This window comes from Capra hircus, chromosome 7, assembly GCF_001704415.2.
Source record: "Capra hircus breed San Clemente chromosome 7, ASM170441v1, whole genome shotgun sequence".
Classification (NCBI taxonomy): Eukaryota; Metazoa; Chordata; class Mammalia; order Artiodactyla; family Bovidae; genus Capra; species Capra hircus.
Genome location: NC_030814.1, coordinates 61,939,291 through 61,953,786, shown reverse-complemented (window position 1 = coordinate 61,953,786; position 14,496 = coordinate 61,939,291). Strand labels below are relative to the sequence as shown.

At 46.6% G+C, this 14,496-nt stretch overlaps 1 protein-coding gene across 2 annotated transcripts in view; it reads right to left on the bottom strand.

Moving 5' to 3' along the window:
* SPOCK1 (SPARC/osteonectin, cwcv and kazal like domains proteoglycan 1) overlaps positions 1-14,496 on the bottom strand; it is a 589,026-nt gene that overhangs the window by 201,485 nt on the left and 373,045 nt on the right. For both annotated transcript variants that reach the window (XM_018050345.1, XM_018050346.1), the window contains one exon: positions 5,353-5,467. In XM_018050345.1, coding sequence (XP_017905834.1) covers positions 5,353-5,467 — 115 coding nt within the window. The remainder of the gene's footprint in view (positions 1-5,352; positions 5,468-14,496) is intronic.

Genomic DNA, 14,496 nt, shown 5'->3' with positions numbered 1-14,496 from the left:
TTATATAATCACTAAGATTTATATCGATAAAGTGCTGTGGTATCATAAAATACTTATTTGTAAATATCAATTGAAGAGAACCCAATACAAATTGTTATATACAGGATAAACACCACTCAATAAGCGAGTTTTGACAAAAACAAATCAATGGCAAAAGTAGAGGAAAGAATGGAAGGCGATGTGCTGGAATATTTTAATTACTATTTTTAGATTCTATGACCATGGCTTGTTTCCTGTTTCTTTTTGTCTATACTTTTCAGTGTTTTCCATAATGAGCCTCAATTACTGTAATATAAAAAATAAATTAGAATGTTAAGAAAAAGTCACCTAAGAGAAGCTTTCATGACCGCAGGTTTCCTTCACACTGCTCCTAAGTGCATCAATAGCCCTCTTAGAGCACCTAAAAGATGAACATGCTACCAAGAATTAACCCTCTCCCCACCCTACTCAATACAGCTCAACAGCAGAAAGAGATAAAACACAGAATTTCCAAAGAGAATCTGAGTTTAGCTGAAGTCTCTCAATGAAACCAACCACAAGCCCAATACCATTCTAATACTGGGGGAGTGTCTGCACTGAAATTGCTAGTCTAGCCACCCTGACACCAGGTGGTCACATATGTGTGTGTCAAACCGCTTCTCCACTCACTTGTCTCCAAGGGCAAAGAAAGCTAATGAATTTCTCTTGTGGATATGCTTATAGTCCGCCCATCTCAACTTGCTTGCAAAGACAGCCCAAGTCCGCAGCCTCCCAAGCAGCCCCAGGCCGACCAGCCGCCTCTCCATGTGTGTGCAGTCCTGACTGTCTGGCAGGTGGGATTTACCCCTTGAGCTGCTGCAGAGGCCAGACTGCCTCATGGGATTGCCTACAGATGTTTCGGAGAGAAAGATGACTTCCCTGATCGATGAATAAATAAGAGTTGTCAACACGGCCTCCCTGGTCAGAGGGGATCCCTGAAGTATAATGTGGAAGGACAGATGTTTCATCTGGGAAGATGTCCAAGACCCAAGAAGAGGTGTGTACTGAGCTGATAAGGGCTGAGTAATTCAGCCTCCAAAGGGGAGGGGAGGCAGGCACAACCGCAGAGAATACCACCACAGAGCTCCCCCTGGACACAGGCCACCTCTCCACTCCTGAGGAGGACATGGGCATGCCCCTCCGTCAAAGCCTCCTCTTTAGGCTGTTTTTCCAGTCAATGAATGATACCCATCATCAGAAATGCAGTTTTTGTCCAACTCCTCACCTGCCATGAATCACAAAGCAGGCAGCAGGCTTCCGCGGGCAGGAAATCCAAAGGCCAGAACAAGACAGTGGGCAGGGCCCCTGGAGTGAGCTACTTATTCTCAGGAGCATGCAAGTGAGGGGTTTTCTGGCTGGCCTACCAGAATGGATGAGACAATAGTAATATCTATTACCATAACTGTTGTAGTCGTCGTAAAACTAGTTGTCCTTGTGTGACACTAAACTATGTCCCTCCATCTTTCTGACCTCTCACCAAAAAATACACTCAAAATGTGCTAGGCAAAGATTAGTAAACCTTACCACCCAGAAACCCTCTCTGCAAGAATCACTAAAGGACGTATCCCAGCAAATAGGAAAGAGAAAGGGGGTAAATACTTTCTTTAAACCCATGTTAGAGTGGAGGGAACCCAGATTCAGAAAGGTCGAGTAACTTGCCAAGGTCACACAGCTAGAAAGTAGCCAACCTGGGAATGGAGCCTAGAATGGTCTCATTCTCAAATCTATGCTCTTAGCCACTGAACTCTATAGCCACCAGGAGATGCCAGAGATGAGGATAACACTTTCAACACAAGCAGAAAAGTGGTGGTGTTTCCAAACAGAAACACAGCATGCCCAGAAAAACGTCTGAATATGCCTAGATATGCCTGAATACCAGTGAGGTTGCTGCCTGTGTCTCAAACAGATTTGAGCTTACAACTAAAACTCTCTTGTCTGGGATTTACAGACATGGCAATATTCCAGGAGGAAACAGGAAATGGACTGTCCATGTCACTGTCACACACACACACACACATACATACACACACACACACACACACACACACAAAACCAGATGGTTGATCAACACAACACTATTCCAAGGAGTATTTGGTATTTGCAGCCAAAGAGACCACATTGTCCTTCAGAGAATGAAGAAGTCTTGTGTGGCAGGAGAATCTAGGAGAGCTTTCTCAGGGTATATATGCCTTAGAAGGACTTTTGAAGAACAACAATAACAAAAATTCATTGTTTTTCACATCGCACTCTGCATGCAGTGATCTAAATTTTCCTGGAGAGGAGAAGTAGGGTCTGTTGTTTACCTCTGGAGCCTCAAGGCCTAACGCAAGCCTGGCACATAGTAGGTACCTAATACCATTTTGTTAAATGACAAGGAATGAGTGGATAGACAAAACAGATCAAATGATGTGGCCAGGGCATGGTACTGATGAAAAACATTAGCTTTGGAGCTCGACAGTCCTCGACACAGCTGCCACTTACTAACTATACAAGCAAATGACCAACTCCTCTCTCTACCTCAGTTCTCTCATTTTTAGAATGAAGACAAAAATAAGCACCAACTTGAAAAGATCACTGGGGGAATTCAAGGCTACAGGTCCTGAGCATAATGCCTGGCATATGCTAGATAGGGTTCAGGAGTGAGATCTGGCTTTAATTCCAGTGAGAACACTGGGGAAGAGCAAAGTACATTATAATACCTTGAATCCCAGTCTTATGGAGACAAAACTTGACTACTGTTAGGTGATCACAGAGGCCAGGTCCGCGGCTGCAGGTGCTGGGTTTGCAGGGCCCTGTGCTATCAGACCACTCCCAAGTGCCGCTTCACTGCTGAACTGCCTGCCAGAGCATGGGAGCTCCGCACACATATTCTTAGGAACTGAGAGAACCGAAAGCATGTCCCCAAAGGAGCGGCCACAGGGGCAAGCATTGCTCAGACTTCAAGAACTAAGAGATGGGATAGCACTCATTCTGCATGGTCCCAGAGTCAAATTGGAACTAACCAAAGGGCAAATGTTACAACAAGGCAGATTTATCGGAAAGGCTACTCTTCTTTGCCTCAGTTTGTGGTGCAGTGCAGGTAAGTGGCTGAGAAAGTTGCCAAACTCAAGTGATAATTCCTAAGCGTGTGTAACTCCACTGCCTCTTGCTGCACCTCTCCACTACAGAGTCAATACAGGGACAAGCGTGGGAATGGCACTGAAATCACCTTTCTCCCACCCCCCTCCCATCCAACCCCATTCTTGAAGAAAGCCTGTTGGGTGTGTGCGCGCGTGCATGTGTATGTTCTTACTTCAAGTATTTCTGCAGGACTGAAGGCAGAAGTAGCCTGAATTCAAAGGCTCATTTGTAAAAACCTAAGCTCCAGTATTTTGGTCATCTGATGCTAACAGACAATTCACTGGAAAAGTCCCTGATGCTGGGAAAGATTGAGCACAGAAGGGAAAGATTGAGCACAGAAGGAGAAGAGGGCATCAGAGGATGAGATGGCTGGACAGCATCACCGATGCAATGAATATGAACTTGGGTATGCCAAAGCCTTTGACTGTGTGGATCACAATAAACTGTGGAAAATTCTGAAAGAGATGGGAATACCAGACCACCTAACCTGCCTCTTGAGAAATCTGTATACAGGCCAGGAAGCAACAGTTAGAACTGGACATGGAACAACAGACTGGTTCCAAATAGGAAAAGGAGTACATCAAGGCTGTATACTGTCGCCATGCTTATTTAACTTCTATGCAGAGTACATCATGAGAAATGCTGGACTGGAAGAAACACAAGCTGAAATCAAGATTGCCGGGAAAAATATCAATAACCTCAGATATGCAGATGACACCACCTTTATGGCAGAAAGTGAAGAGGAACTAAAAAGCCTCTTGATGAAAGTAAAAGAGGATAGTGAAAAAGTTGGCTTAAAGCTCAACATTCAGAAAATGAAGATCATGGCATCCGGTCCCATCACTCCAGGGGAAACAGATGGAGAAACAGTGGAAACAGTGTCAGACTTTATTTTTGGGGGCTCCAAAATCACTGCAGATGGTGACTGCAGCCATGAAATTAAAAGACGCTTACTCCTTGGAAGAAAAGTTATGACCAACCTAGACAAAATATTCAAAAGCAGAGACATTACTTTGCCGACTAAGGTCCGTCTAGTCAAGGCTATGGTTTCTCCAGTGGTCACGTATGGATGTGAGAGTCGGACTGTGAAGAAGGCTGAGCTCCGAAGAATTGATGCTTTTGAACTGTGGTGTTGGAGAAGACTCTTGAGAGTCCCATGGACTGCAAGGAGATCCAACCAGTCCATTCTGAAGGAGATCAACCCTGAGATTTCTTTGGAAGGAATGACACTAAAGCTGAAACTCCAGTACTTTGGCCACCTCATGCGAAGAGTTGACTCATTGGAAAAGACTCTGATGCTGGGAGGGATTGGGGGCAGGAGGAGAAGGGGACGACCGAGGATGAGATGGCTGGATGGCATCACTGACTTGACGGACGCGAGTCTGAGTGAACTCCGGGAGTTGGTGATGGACAGGGAGGCCTGGCGTGCTGCGACTCATGGGGTCGCAAAGAGTCGGACATGACTGAGGGACTGAAGTGAACTGAAGCTCCAGGAGATGGTGATGGAGAGGGAGAGGGAGGCCTGGTGTGCTGCAATCCAAGGTGTCGCAAAGAGTCAGACACGACTGGGCAACTAAACAACAACAACAAAGCCCAGCAGATGCTCAGAACGGGTGGAAGGTACAGGACAAAGGCTTTAACAGCCCTGAAGATGAAGGGAGAGACTTCCCCCAGCGCTGAGGAAGCAGGTATCGGGTGCTTCACCCTGAGGAAACAGGAAGACACGTTCTCAGAGGGAATTCTGATGTGGCTGTCTTGAGGAGCAGGACCCCAAACCAGGGGTCTCAGTCTGGCGAAGATTCCCACATCCCATGGAGCGCTGAAGCAGATAAACCCCCAACTCTGACTTCAAGGGACCTTCAAGGATTATCATGGGGAGATGTCTGTGGCAACCAGCAGACTAACGAGAAACTTCCTGGATCCTGAGGTCATCCAAGGAGGAACGGCCCCCCACAATGACCAGGAAGGTGTTTTCTGTTCATCTGCTTGGATGAGGGCTCAGAGTCAGATAAAGTTGATTCAAAGGAAATTAAAAGGTTAACTTTCTTTGCAAATGTGTTTGAGAACTGAGATGCATACCACAGCAAACTGCATGTACCATGTACCACATAAGACACATATCAAACACCTGTCCCCTCCTCCCCCCATCCTCCAGCCAGAGGTCAGGTACCCCAGATCTGGTGGCTGGAGAATACCTTGGAGCCCTTGGCTTACCTGGGGAGCAGGTGCTTGCGGCTGACACACAGGGCAGTCTGGTAGTCCTGGGTCACACACACCTTGTGAGGGCTGCATTTCACCTTCAGGCAGGGATCTTTGGATGGGTCCAGGGCTGAGGCAAAAAAGGCAAGAAAAGGAGAGTTAGGACCTCCAGGTAAATTTAATTTATGCTTATACTCAAATAAACAAGTGGGAAACAAACAGACCACGTATTTACACTCTGCACTCTTTACTTAGGCTGGAGGGAATTAGAATAAAAACCCAGACCAGGGAGAATTCTGTGTCTATGCCACGTGTGTTTCTTCAGCACCAGGACAGCGATTCTTCTGTGCTTTGGGAGTTTCAGTATCTTCATCTTGGCCAGCCATTACTTTAGAACCCTGTGTGTTCCAAGGACCAAAAGCTACATAGCACTCTTTGGTTCTTTGTCTGTCACTCCTTGATATGACTTCGCACCCAATTTTACTTATTTCCTATAATATACAATGTCCCAGAGGAGGAGAGTTTTGCCTTCAGTTCCATCAACACACACTGTGAGCATCCATCAGCCTATTTTAAGTTTTGTGAAGAACTTCGGGATGCACAAGATAGTTATGAGCCATACACACTCGTGATGTAATTGGGTGGGGGAAGAAAAGCTGACACATAAATATTTATTGTGCAGGGGAGAATTACACAAGGGCCATGACAGGCATATATAAAATGATAACAGAGCTTGAAAGAATAAGAGAGATCAATTTCTGGGGCAAGGATTAATGAAGCATTAATATGTAAGTTGGATCTTGAGGGATGGGCGGGATGGTAAAAAGCAAAATGAGAAAAGGCAAGCTAGGCAGAGCAGTCAGGCCTACTCCAGGGTGGGGAGGCACGTCTGGGGAACCCTCAGATATTCCATCTGACTAGAAAGTGTGGGCTTTGAGGGTGGGAATAACACAGGTGGTGCTGATTCAGCCGAGTCACTGGAGAAGGGTCTTCAGAGCCAGCACATCATATACAGCAGCACTTTCTAGAACAGGCAGAGTAGCTGGGCCCTGGCTAGGCAGCACCCTACAGGCTGAGGTGTGCATGCTCCTCAGAGCAAGGAGGCCACAGGGAGCTCTCTGCAAAACAAAAGCAACAGTGCCATCTCCCAGCTCCCGGGCCAAAAAGCCGATCAGGTGGTCAGGCTGTCACGGCTGCTCTCCACAGCTGGGCAAGGTCACGCTCCCACGACTTCCCCCAACACACACTCCGTTAAACAAATCAGCATCCCAAGCAGGGAAAGCAAAACGACGCTAAGAAATATGAATACCATGCCCCCTCAACCCTGGGGCCCCTCAGTGATCATGAATGCTCTGCCTTCACAGGAAGTAAGGATTCCTGTCAGGCTACCCAGGCCTAGAATCTCAATCGTTTTCTTCCAGTGGCCCCAGGGAACTCCACAAGGGACCTGGACACACGACATCTGAAGGTATTTCTTCCTGGGGCTTGAATTGCTCAGGGAGGCTCCCTCCACTGCAGCAGCTTCAGCTTCTGCAAACAGAAACCAGGTGCATTTGCAGGCCAGTCAGGTGAGCAGCGAGACCCAGGCCTTGGTCCCAGGGGAGTCACCTGGTGGCACCTACTTCCCAGTGGGTGTGCCCAGCTGCCTGGCGTTTAGCAGCAGAAAATGGACTGCAAGAGAGAGAGACACTACAGGGACAGAGTGCTCACTCTGAGCTCTTAAGCTAAGGGCGTCCCCTCTGGGAAGTGAGTAGCAGGGGCCTGTGTCTGGCCTCATAGCCTTCCCAGGCTCGGCCTTCCAGAAACTTGCAGCAGGAACCTCCTGGCTCCAGGTGGAATTCTCTGGCTTCCTGGGATGTCCTCATGAGGAGCCAGGAGGCCAGTGAATTTCAGGACAGCGGCCTTCTCCCAGTGCACTGCCCTCCAACCCTCACCTAGGGCTCCAGTCTAGCCAGCTGTGACTTGTTCTCCAAAACACACACAGCACAGAGCTAACAGTGCATGACAATTGGATGATCGCTGAGAATGACCGTGCCAATCCTTTACTGCCCTTCTCACACTCCTGGTCACCACAAGATGAAGACAGACACTTGGGGACCTGAAGATACATGGGGATCAGACCCCTGAAGAAACGTGGGGACCAGGCCCCTGGCAGCCCTGGCCACAGGGACCAAGTGAAATGTTTCCCTGACCGGTGCCAAGCATCGTAGACCTTTGGGATTGCCTCTGGAGTGGATCTCAGAGATGGAGAACACCAGGCTGGCCGAGGCAACGGATGTCGAAATATGCAGGACTATATGACAAGCCTTATCGCCCAACTTAAGCTTCTTTTAGCTTTTGCAGCCAATTCACAGACATGCACCATCCACACTGGGGTCCAGATGACCCCGGTGAATAGCGAGATTTCAAGGAAGGTGAGTCTGCTGAGTGGAGCAGGAAGGAGCACAGCCCTAGACACAGTGATCCAAGTGAAGGCTGCCTCCACTGCTTCCTAAGCTCCGACGCCTCAGGTTCCTCTCCTGTGAAATGGGATAGCAGCGGTCCCTACCATTGCTTTAGGTTGTCATCAGGATGAAATAAGTCTGTCTTTATAAGTGCTGCCAACAAACCTGGGAACATGTGAAGTGCCTCACAGGTGTCTGTTGTTCTGTGTGTCTGGATTGCATTCCCAGAGTGAGTAATAAGCCTTCATAATAACCAGAACGATAGCTCACACGTATCCAGTGCTTCTGACATGCAGGCAGTGAACTAAGCCCTCTAATTGGATTATGTACCTAATTCTCACACAAATACCCACGGCGGTGTCTGCTATTCCTGTGCCCACTGCACAAAGCAGACGAGAGGGACGTTCAGTATATGACACCTGGTCGGCTGACTCCAGAACCCAAACTCCTCAACACAATACGCCAGTGGCATGAAAAGCACCCGGAGTCTCTTGAAAAGGTTGATGTGGGGCTTCCCTGGTGGCTCAGTGGTAAAGAATCTGCTTGCCAATGCAGGAGACGCAGGTTCGATCCCTGATCCAGGAAGATTCCATATCCCAGGGAGCAACTAAGCCCGTGCACCACAGCTACTGAGCCTGCATGCCTACAGCCCCTGCTCTGCAGCAAGAGAAGCCACCGCAATGAGAACCGCACAACAACGGAAGAGGAGCCCCCACTCTCCGCAACTAGAGAAAAGCCTCACGGCAGTGAAGACCCAGCATATAAAGCAATAAATACAAAAATTATATTATAAATAAAGACTGATGTGGGGCCCTATCTCACACCAAGTTTTGAGCCCAGATGCACCTGCTCTTGAGAGGCCTCCAGGGCAGACTGAGTCTTCAGGAATAAAAGCAAGGGGTACCCAGGAGGGCTGGTGCTGTCAAGGCTGGGTCATATGGCCTCGATATCCCCCCAGGAATAGGAGGATGCCCACCATGGGCAATTGTGCCCTCTGCCTACCCCCTCTGAAGGCAGCAACCCCTCAAAGGAGTCACATGGTCAGTGGCGTCAATTTTCTTTCTGCAACCTTGCCATAAATTAAGCTAAAACTAAGATTGAGGGCAGGAGGAGAGGGGGATGACAGAGGATGAGATGGCTGGATGGCATCAGCGACTCGATGGACATGGGTTTGGGTGGACTCTGGGAGTTGGTGATGGACAGGGAGGCCTGGCGTGCTGCGGTTCACGGGGTTGCAAAGAGTCGGACACGACTGAGCGACTGAACTGAACTGACGGATCACTCTACTCTAGTTATTTTTGTTTTCTTTTCTGTAATTTTTTACAGCAGCTCTTTCCTTCTTTTGGCCACATAGGGCAGCACAGTGCGCACAGTCCCTAGTTCCCAGACCAGGGACTGAAACCGCGCCCCCTGCTTCGGAAGCATGGAGTCTTAACCTGCGGACTAGCGAATCCCCGCTCCTCCAATTCGTGAAGCTAACATTTCTCAAAAAAAAAAAGATAGAAAATAAAAAAAAAACTCCAACCAGAAATACTATTAAACAAAAATCATCAGCTATTTAACTCTATACGCATACTTACTTAACAATTTGCATATAGAAATCAGGACTGCTAAAAATTAATTACCAGGTTCTGAATACTTCAAACATGTATGGGAATTATTTAGAGTAAATGAACTTCACAGAACAACAAAACAGTAACAAATCAAGCTGTCGGCATTTATTTAATCACCAGGACGCATCTTGTTTTTGAAAAACAGCAGACTCGGGATTGAAAGGGGATAAAGATGGTGATGGAGCGTGCCACTTCCATGTAAATGCTGCCTCTCCAATATGCTCTTTCCAGCACCCCTGAGGCTGTGGAGACTGACAGGCACCCACACCTGTACAGGGCAGGGCGGTGAAGCTCCACTTTCTAGAGGAAATAACAGGGGACCGGAATAATAAGTGGTATTCGAAAGGCCCTTTAATAAGGTGCAGGGAAGCCCTGCAGGGGAGGAGGCAGTGGCAGAAGCTGAGAGTGAGCAACAACCCTGACGGGGGCAGAAGCCTCCTTGTCAAGGTGCTAATGGTTTCTACAGACTGTGCTCCAAGTTTCTCTCTCCCCCAGCGCATGCCTAGTGATAAGACTCAGCAATCCCCACAAGATGCTAAAGCCCTGCCCTCTCCGTTTCTATCAAATACCTGCAGGACTCATGTGGATTCAAGCAAGACAGTACGCCCAACAGGTACCCACGGAAGGTTAATTGCATCTTTCCTGCCCATTCACAAAAACCAATCAAGTGACAACTGGCATAGGATACGTGTCCAGTTAATTTTCTCAATAATTTTTACAAAACATTTTTCAAAGGAAAAAAAGAATGAATTAATTGAAACAAATTTGTCAAGCTGGAAAACATCAAATTCAAAAGTCAGTTAATTACAGGCTTCATGTAAGGTTGTTTTTTTTAATTAATTTTATTTTTTAACCTCACTGCTTGGTCTCAATTAAGGTAGTGATATTTTAATTATTATAATTGTTTCAAATTTATTTTTCAGTATGAGTTCATTTTTAATTAGCTAGGTTAATTTTAAAACTCTAAATCAAGTCTTCTTGCTGTCCTCGGGCACATCCTATAAGCTCACTGGCAAATTGTTATAATACCTCGAAGAGCAGAGCAGGGTACCACCTCAAAGATGCTGGGATGACAGGATGTTCCATTCTGTGGGCTGAACAACGGGTCCCTGAGAGTTACCTGGGGGTGTGACATATACTAGGGTTTATTTACTCTGTTACCATTTGCAGAGCAAATTTTAGGCTGGCGCTTATGGAGTGAACAGGATGTCATTCCTGCCTTCCAGAAGCTCACAGCTCAACAGAGGAGACAGGTAAAAGCAGAGTAAGTTTAGTACACGATGGGAGATAAGGAAGGTACTTCATCCAGCCTTTCAGTGGGTTAGGTGAGACTGCCCGGACAGACTGTTATCTAGGGAAAAGTGGGTTTAACCCAGGTAGTAGGATGAGGAAGAACACTCCAGGGAAAAAGAAACTCTCTTTTCAGATGTAAGAGAAATGGTGGCAAGTCTGGGGAATGGCAACATTTCATCAGGCTGGAAGCAGACTAGAGCAGGCATGGGATGAGATGGCAGTGTCATCATGGGGAGCCTTGAAACCACAATGAGGACACTGGGGGGCCATGGCTACCAAGTTCCATAGTGACGACAAACATGCACACCCTCCCGTGCTGGAGCTGGTGGAGAGGGGTTAAGAAGAGAAAACCTTTTATATACATTTTACATGGAAAGTGGTCTTTTCATAAGAACAGACACACTGCACACTCTCATCCTGCAAATGAGAGGCAGTGTCAGAGTGGAGGGCCCAGTGGTCAACTCCTAGTGCCCCCTTTCCTCCTGAGCAACCTCCATGACCCCCTTCCCTGGGGCCATGAAGCTGCAGAGGATTCTGGAAGGCAACCAGGCTACCCGGTAAAACCAAGAAGTCAAGATTTCATCTAAAACCACCATGTGAACTCATGGTCCTCTCCGGTGACTTGTGGAAACTTCCTCTGACAAAAGGCCACTCAATTCGCAACGAGTTGACAAAATGATGGCTGTTTGCTGTCTCCCTGTTTCTTTTAAGGTTGCTCTCTGCCCAAATCATGCTCATGTGAGGTTCATTCTGAAGAACAAAGACACTCCCAGTGATTCATTAGGAGTGACTTAATGGATGATTGACAATGAAATTACTCCAAACTGCTAAAACCTTGTCAAGCTAAGGTCCCAAACATTTATTATGGCTTGTCTGTCCCCATGGTAACCCGTGCATGCATCTTGCTTCCCCCACCTCTCCAGAGGGGCTTGTTTACTAGCTGACGACATAGCCTCCCTGAATACAAAACAGAAGATTCCACCCATAGGATTTTGCTGGAACCACGGAAGAATGGCATACTGGAAAGACTCTGTCTCTGTTCTCAGCTTTCATATCAAGGGTTTGGCCATGCTCTTTGAGATCGAACAAAGGGGCTATTGGCCATGTGCCTAAACAGGACAGGTGAGTAATACAGAAGGCTGGATGTGTGTGCCTAAAAACTGGAGGATGGAAGTGGGCAGGCACATAGGACAGACAAGGACAAAGAGGAAGAGAATAAAAAAGTGCTTCCAATCAGAAATACTCTCCTGGGAAGAGATTTTTTTCTTTCCCTGTCAAACCAAGGATTTGAAGACATTATAACTCAAAGTATCCTCTCTCTTAGTCTGTGTATGTTTGCAGGAGATGGTATAACCTATGAAAAGCCTTTTTAGAGGGCAATTTTTCAACCATGTATTTGCTAACAACCATAAAACACAGGTAAGATAGGTGTTTATCATTCCCTCAACTTTTGATACATATGAAAATTTTAATAATAAATGGAAAGAAGGGCAAAAAGAAATATCCAATGACCTAGTAGATGAAAGTGTTAGGCAAAAATATATCTTTATGGTCTACAATAAGGGGAAAATGTAAACAACTTGAATGTTCATCTATATCCATCCACTCAGGTTGCTACAAAATACCAGAGATTGGGTGGCCTTGAATAACAGAAGTTTATTTTCTCACAGTTCTGGAGGCTGACAGGCTGAGATAAGAGACCCAGTCTGGTCAGTTTCTGGTGAGGGCTCTCTTCCTGGCTTGCAGACAACCACCTTTCCACTGTGTCCTCACGTGGGTTTCTCTAGGTGCACTCACAGAGCAACACGCTCCCTGATGCCTCCTTTGACAATGACCCCTGTCCTATCGTATCAGGGTGCCACCCTTAGGACCTCATTTCCCCTTAATCACTTCCTTAAAGACTCCCTCTCCAAACACAGCCACAACGAGGATCATGGCTTTGACATAAGCATTTAGTCCACAACACCATCTACAGGGAAATGGTTATCTTAATCACAAGACATCCATTTACAAAATATTGTCCAGCTACTATAAAGGAATAAGTAGGTTTATATGTATTAACATAGGTAGATGTTTATGGTATATTAAGTCAAAGAGAAAGGTAAAGATGAGAAAATGGATTTGAAATGGATAAGTAGCTTTCTGACAATACATGGCTAATAAATGGCAAAGCCAGTGCTCAAAATCAGGGCTGTCTACATCCAAAGGAGACGTGCTTTCCATTTCCTATCCTGCTTCCTTTGAAAAGAAGCACCAGCCCCAGCCTCTACCACTCATACACCAGGGCCCTCAGCTTCTCCTGAACGTCCTTTGTCTTCCGGGGCTGTCCCTGAGATAAGCTGTGAATCAGTGCAGACTGCCTGTGCCTGCGGGCCACCACTGCAGCCTGTCATTCAGCAGTCTACAAAAGGCACAGTCTCCTGCTTCCTGGAGAATCTCTACATCAGGGAGACAATGAGTCCTGACCATCGCCGGAGGCAAGAGCAAGTTTCCAGCCCTGGGAGATGACAGCACTCTTGCCTCTGAGATGTAAGAGTTAAAGATGTACTGTTCAGGGCTGGAACAGCAGTGGTGGGGAAGAGCTTTAACACCCCCTCCTTCCTGCCCCTCCTCCACCACCGTTCATGTGCAAAATGAGACACTATGAGCAAACCGATAAGTCCAACATGGCTAATTTACACATCCTGATCATTTGACATGAACGCATTAAGATGCGTCCACTAGAGCAGCTGTGAAAATAGTCGTCATAAAATCACAGGCCACAAAATGTTATCAGTCAGTGCCCCTTTCTTAAAACTTTTATTCAGTGTGAAGGCTGCTCCAGGATGCTGAAGGCAAGGACCCTCACTGTGCATTTTCACCAAGAAATTGATTTCCCTTCAAAAGAGGGATGGAGGAGAGGAAGAAAATGGAGAGGAGAAGAGAAGAGCTGAGGGGGGAAAAGGGAAGAAAAGAGCATTTTATTACATAAAGCATCATCCCATCAGGGGGCTGACAACCGAGACAGTGACATCAACCAGCCTGCAGAATAATGCACTATTATTCTAATTCACCACTGAGGTAACTGATACACAGATCAGTTTAATATGAATTAACTCACGAGGAAACTGACGATGTTGAGTAACCTGTCCGTGCTCACACAGCTGGTAAGTCTGGATTTCAATCTAGGTGAGTCTCATAACAAAGGAGATACTTGGAGCCGCCACACCACTCATAAGAAGAGCTTATGATGGGGGATGAAAGTAACGATTACAGCGCCAAGCAGCAGCATACAGAACGCCTCTGTCCACCTCCCCTGAGAATCATGTCACCCATAGGATCCCCATGAGGACCGCCTTCTGTGAAGAAAACATGGTACCAACAGAAGTCAAAGCCAAATGCTTGGATATATGAATAAACTTATATGATTTTTATAATGAGTACAAAAGTGGAAGTTTCTTTCCAAGTCAATGGTGATGTCCAGTGAACTTAACGTTCTCTCTTTCTCTCTCTGACTTAAGAAACAACACAGAACAAGTGAGCCTTGTGGTTCCTTCTGTGAGTGGGTTTTGTGAAGCATGTATACGGTCCATGGCACTGGGCACGTTCAGTATAGCTGGTGGTGGCGTGGGGCAAGGCAAGGCAGCATGATCAACAGACTGAGAACAGTCATAGCTCTCAACAGAGGGGCAAGACCCCATGCACAGAGAAGTCTCAGCCTTCTCATCCATTAAAATGGCCAGAATTTACTAAAACGTTGTAATAGTGAAAGCTCTTGGGTTCTATTTCACTGTAATTGACAGAAATTATTCATCAGACATTTATGAGCA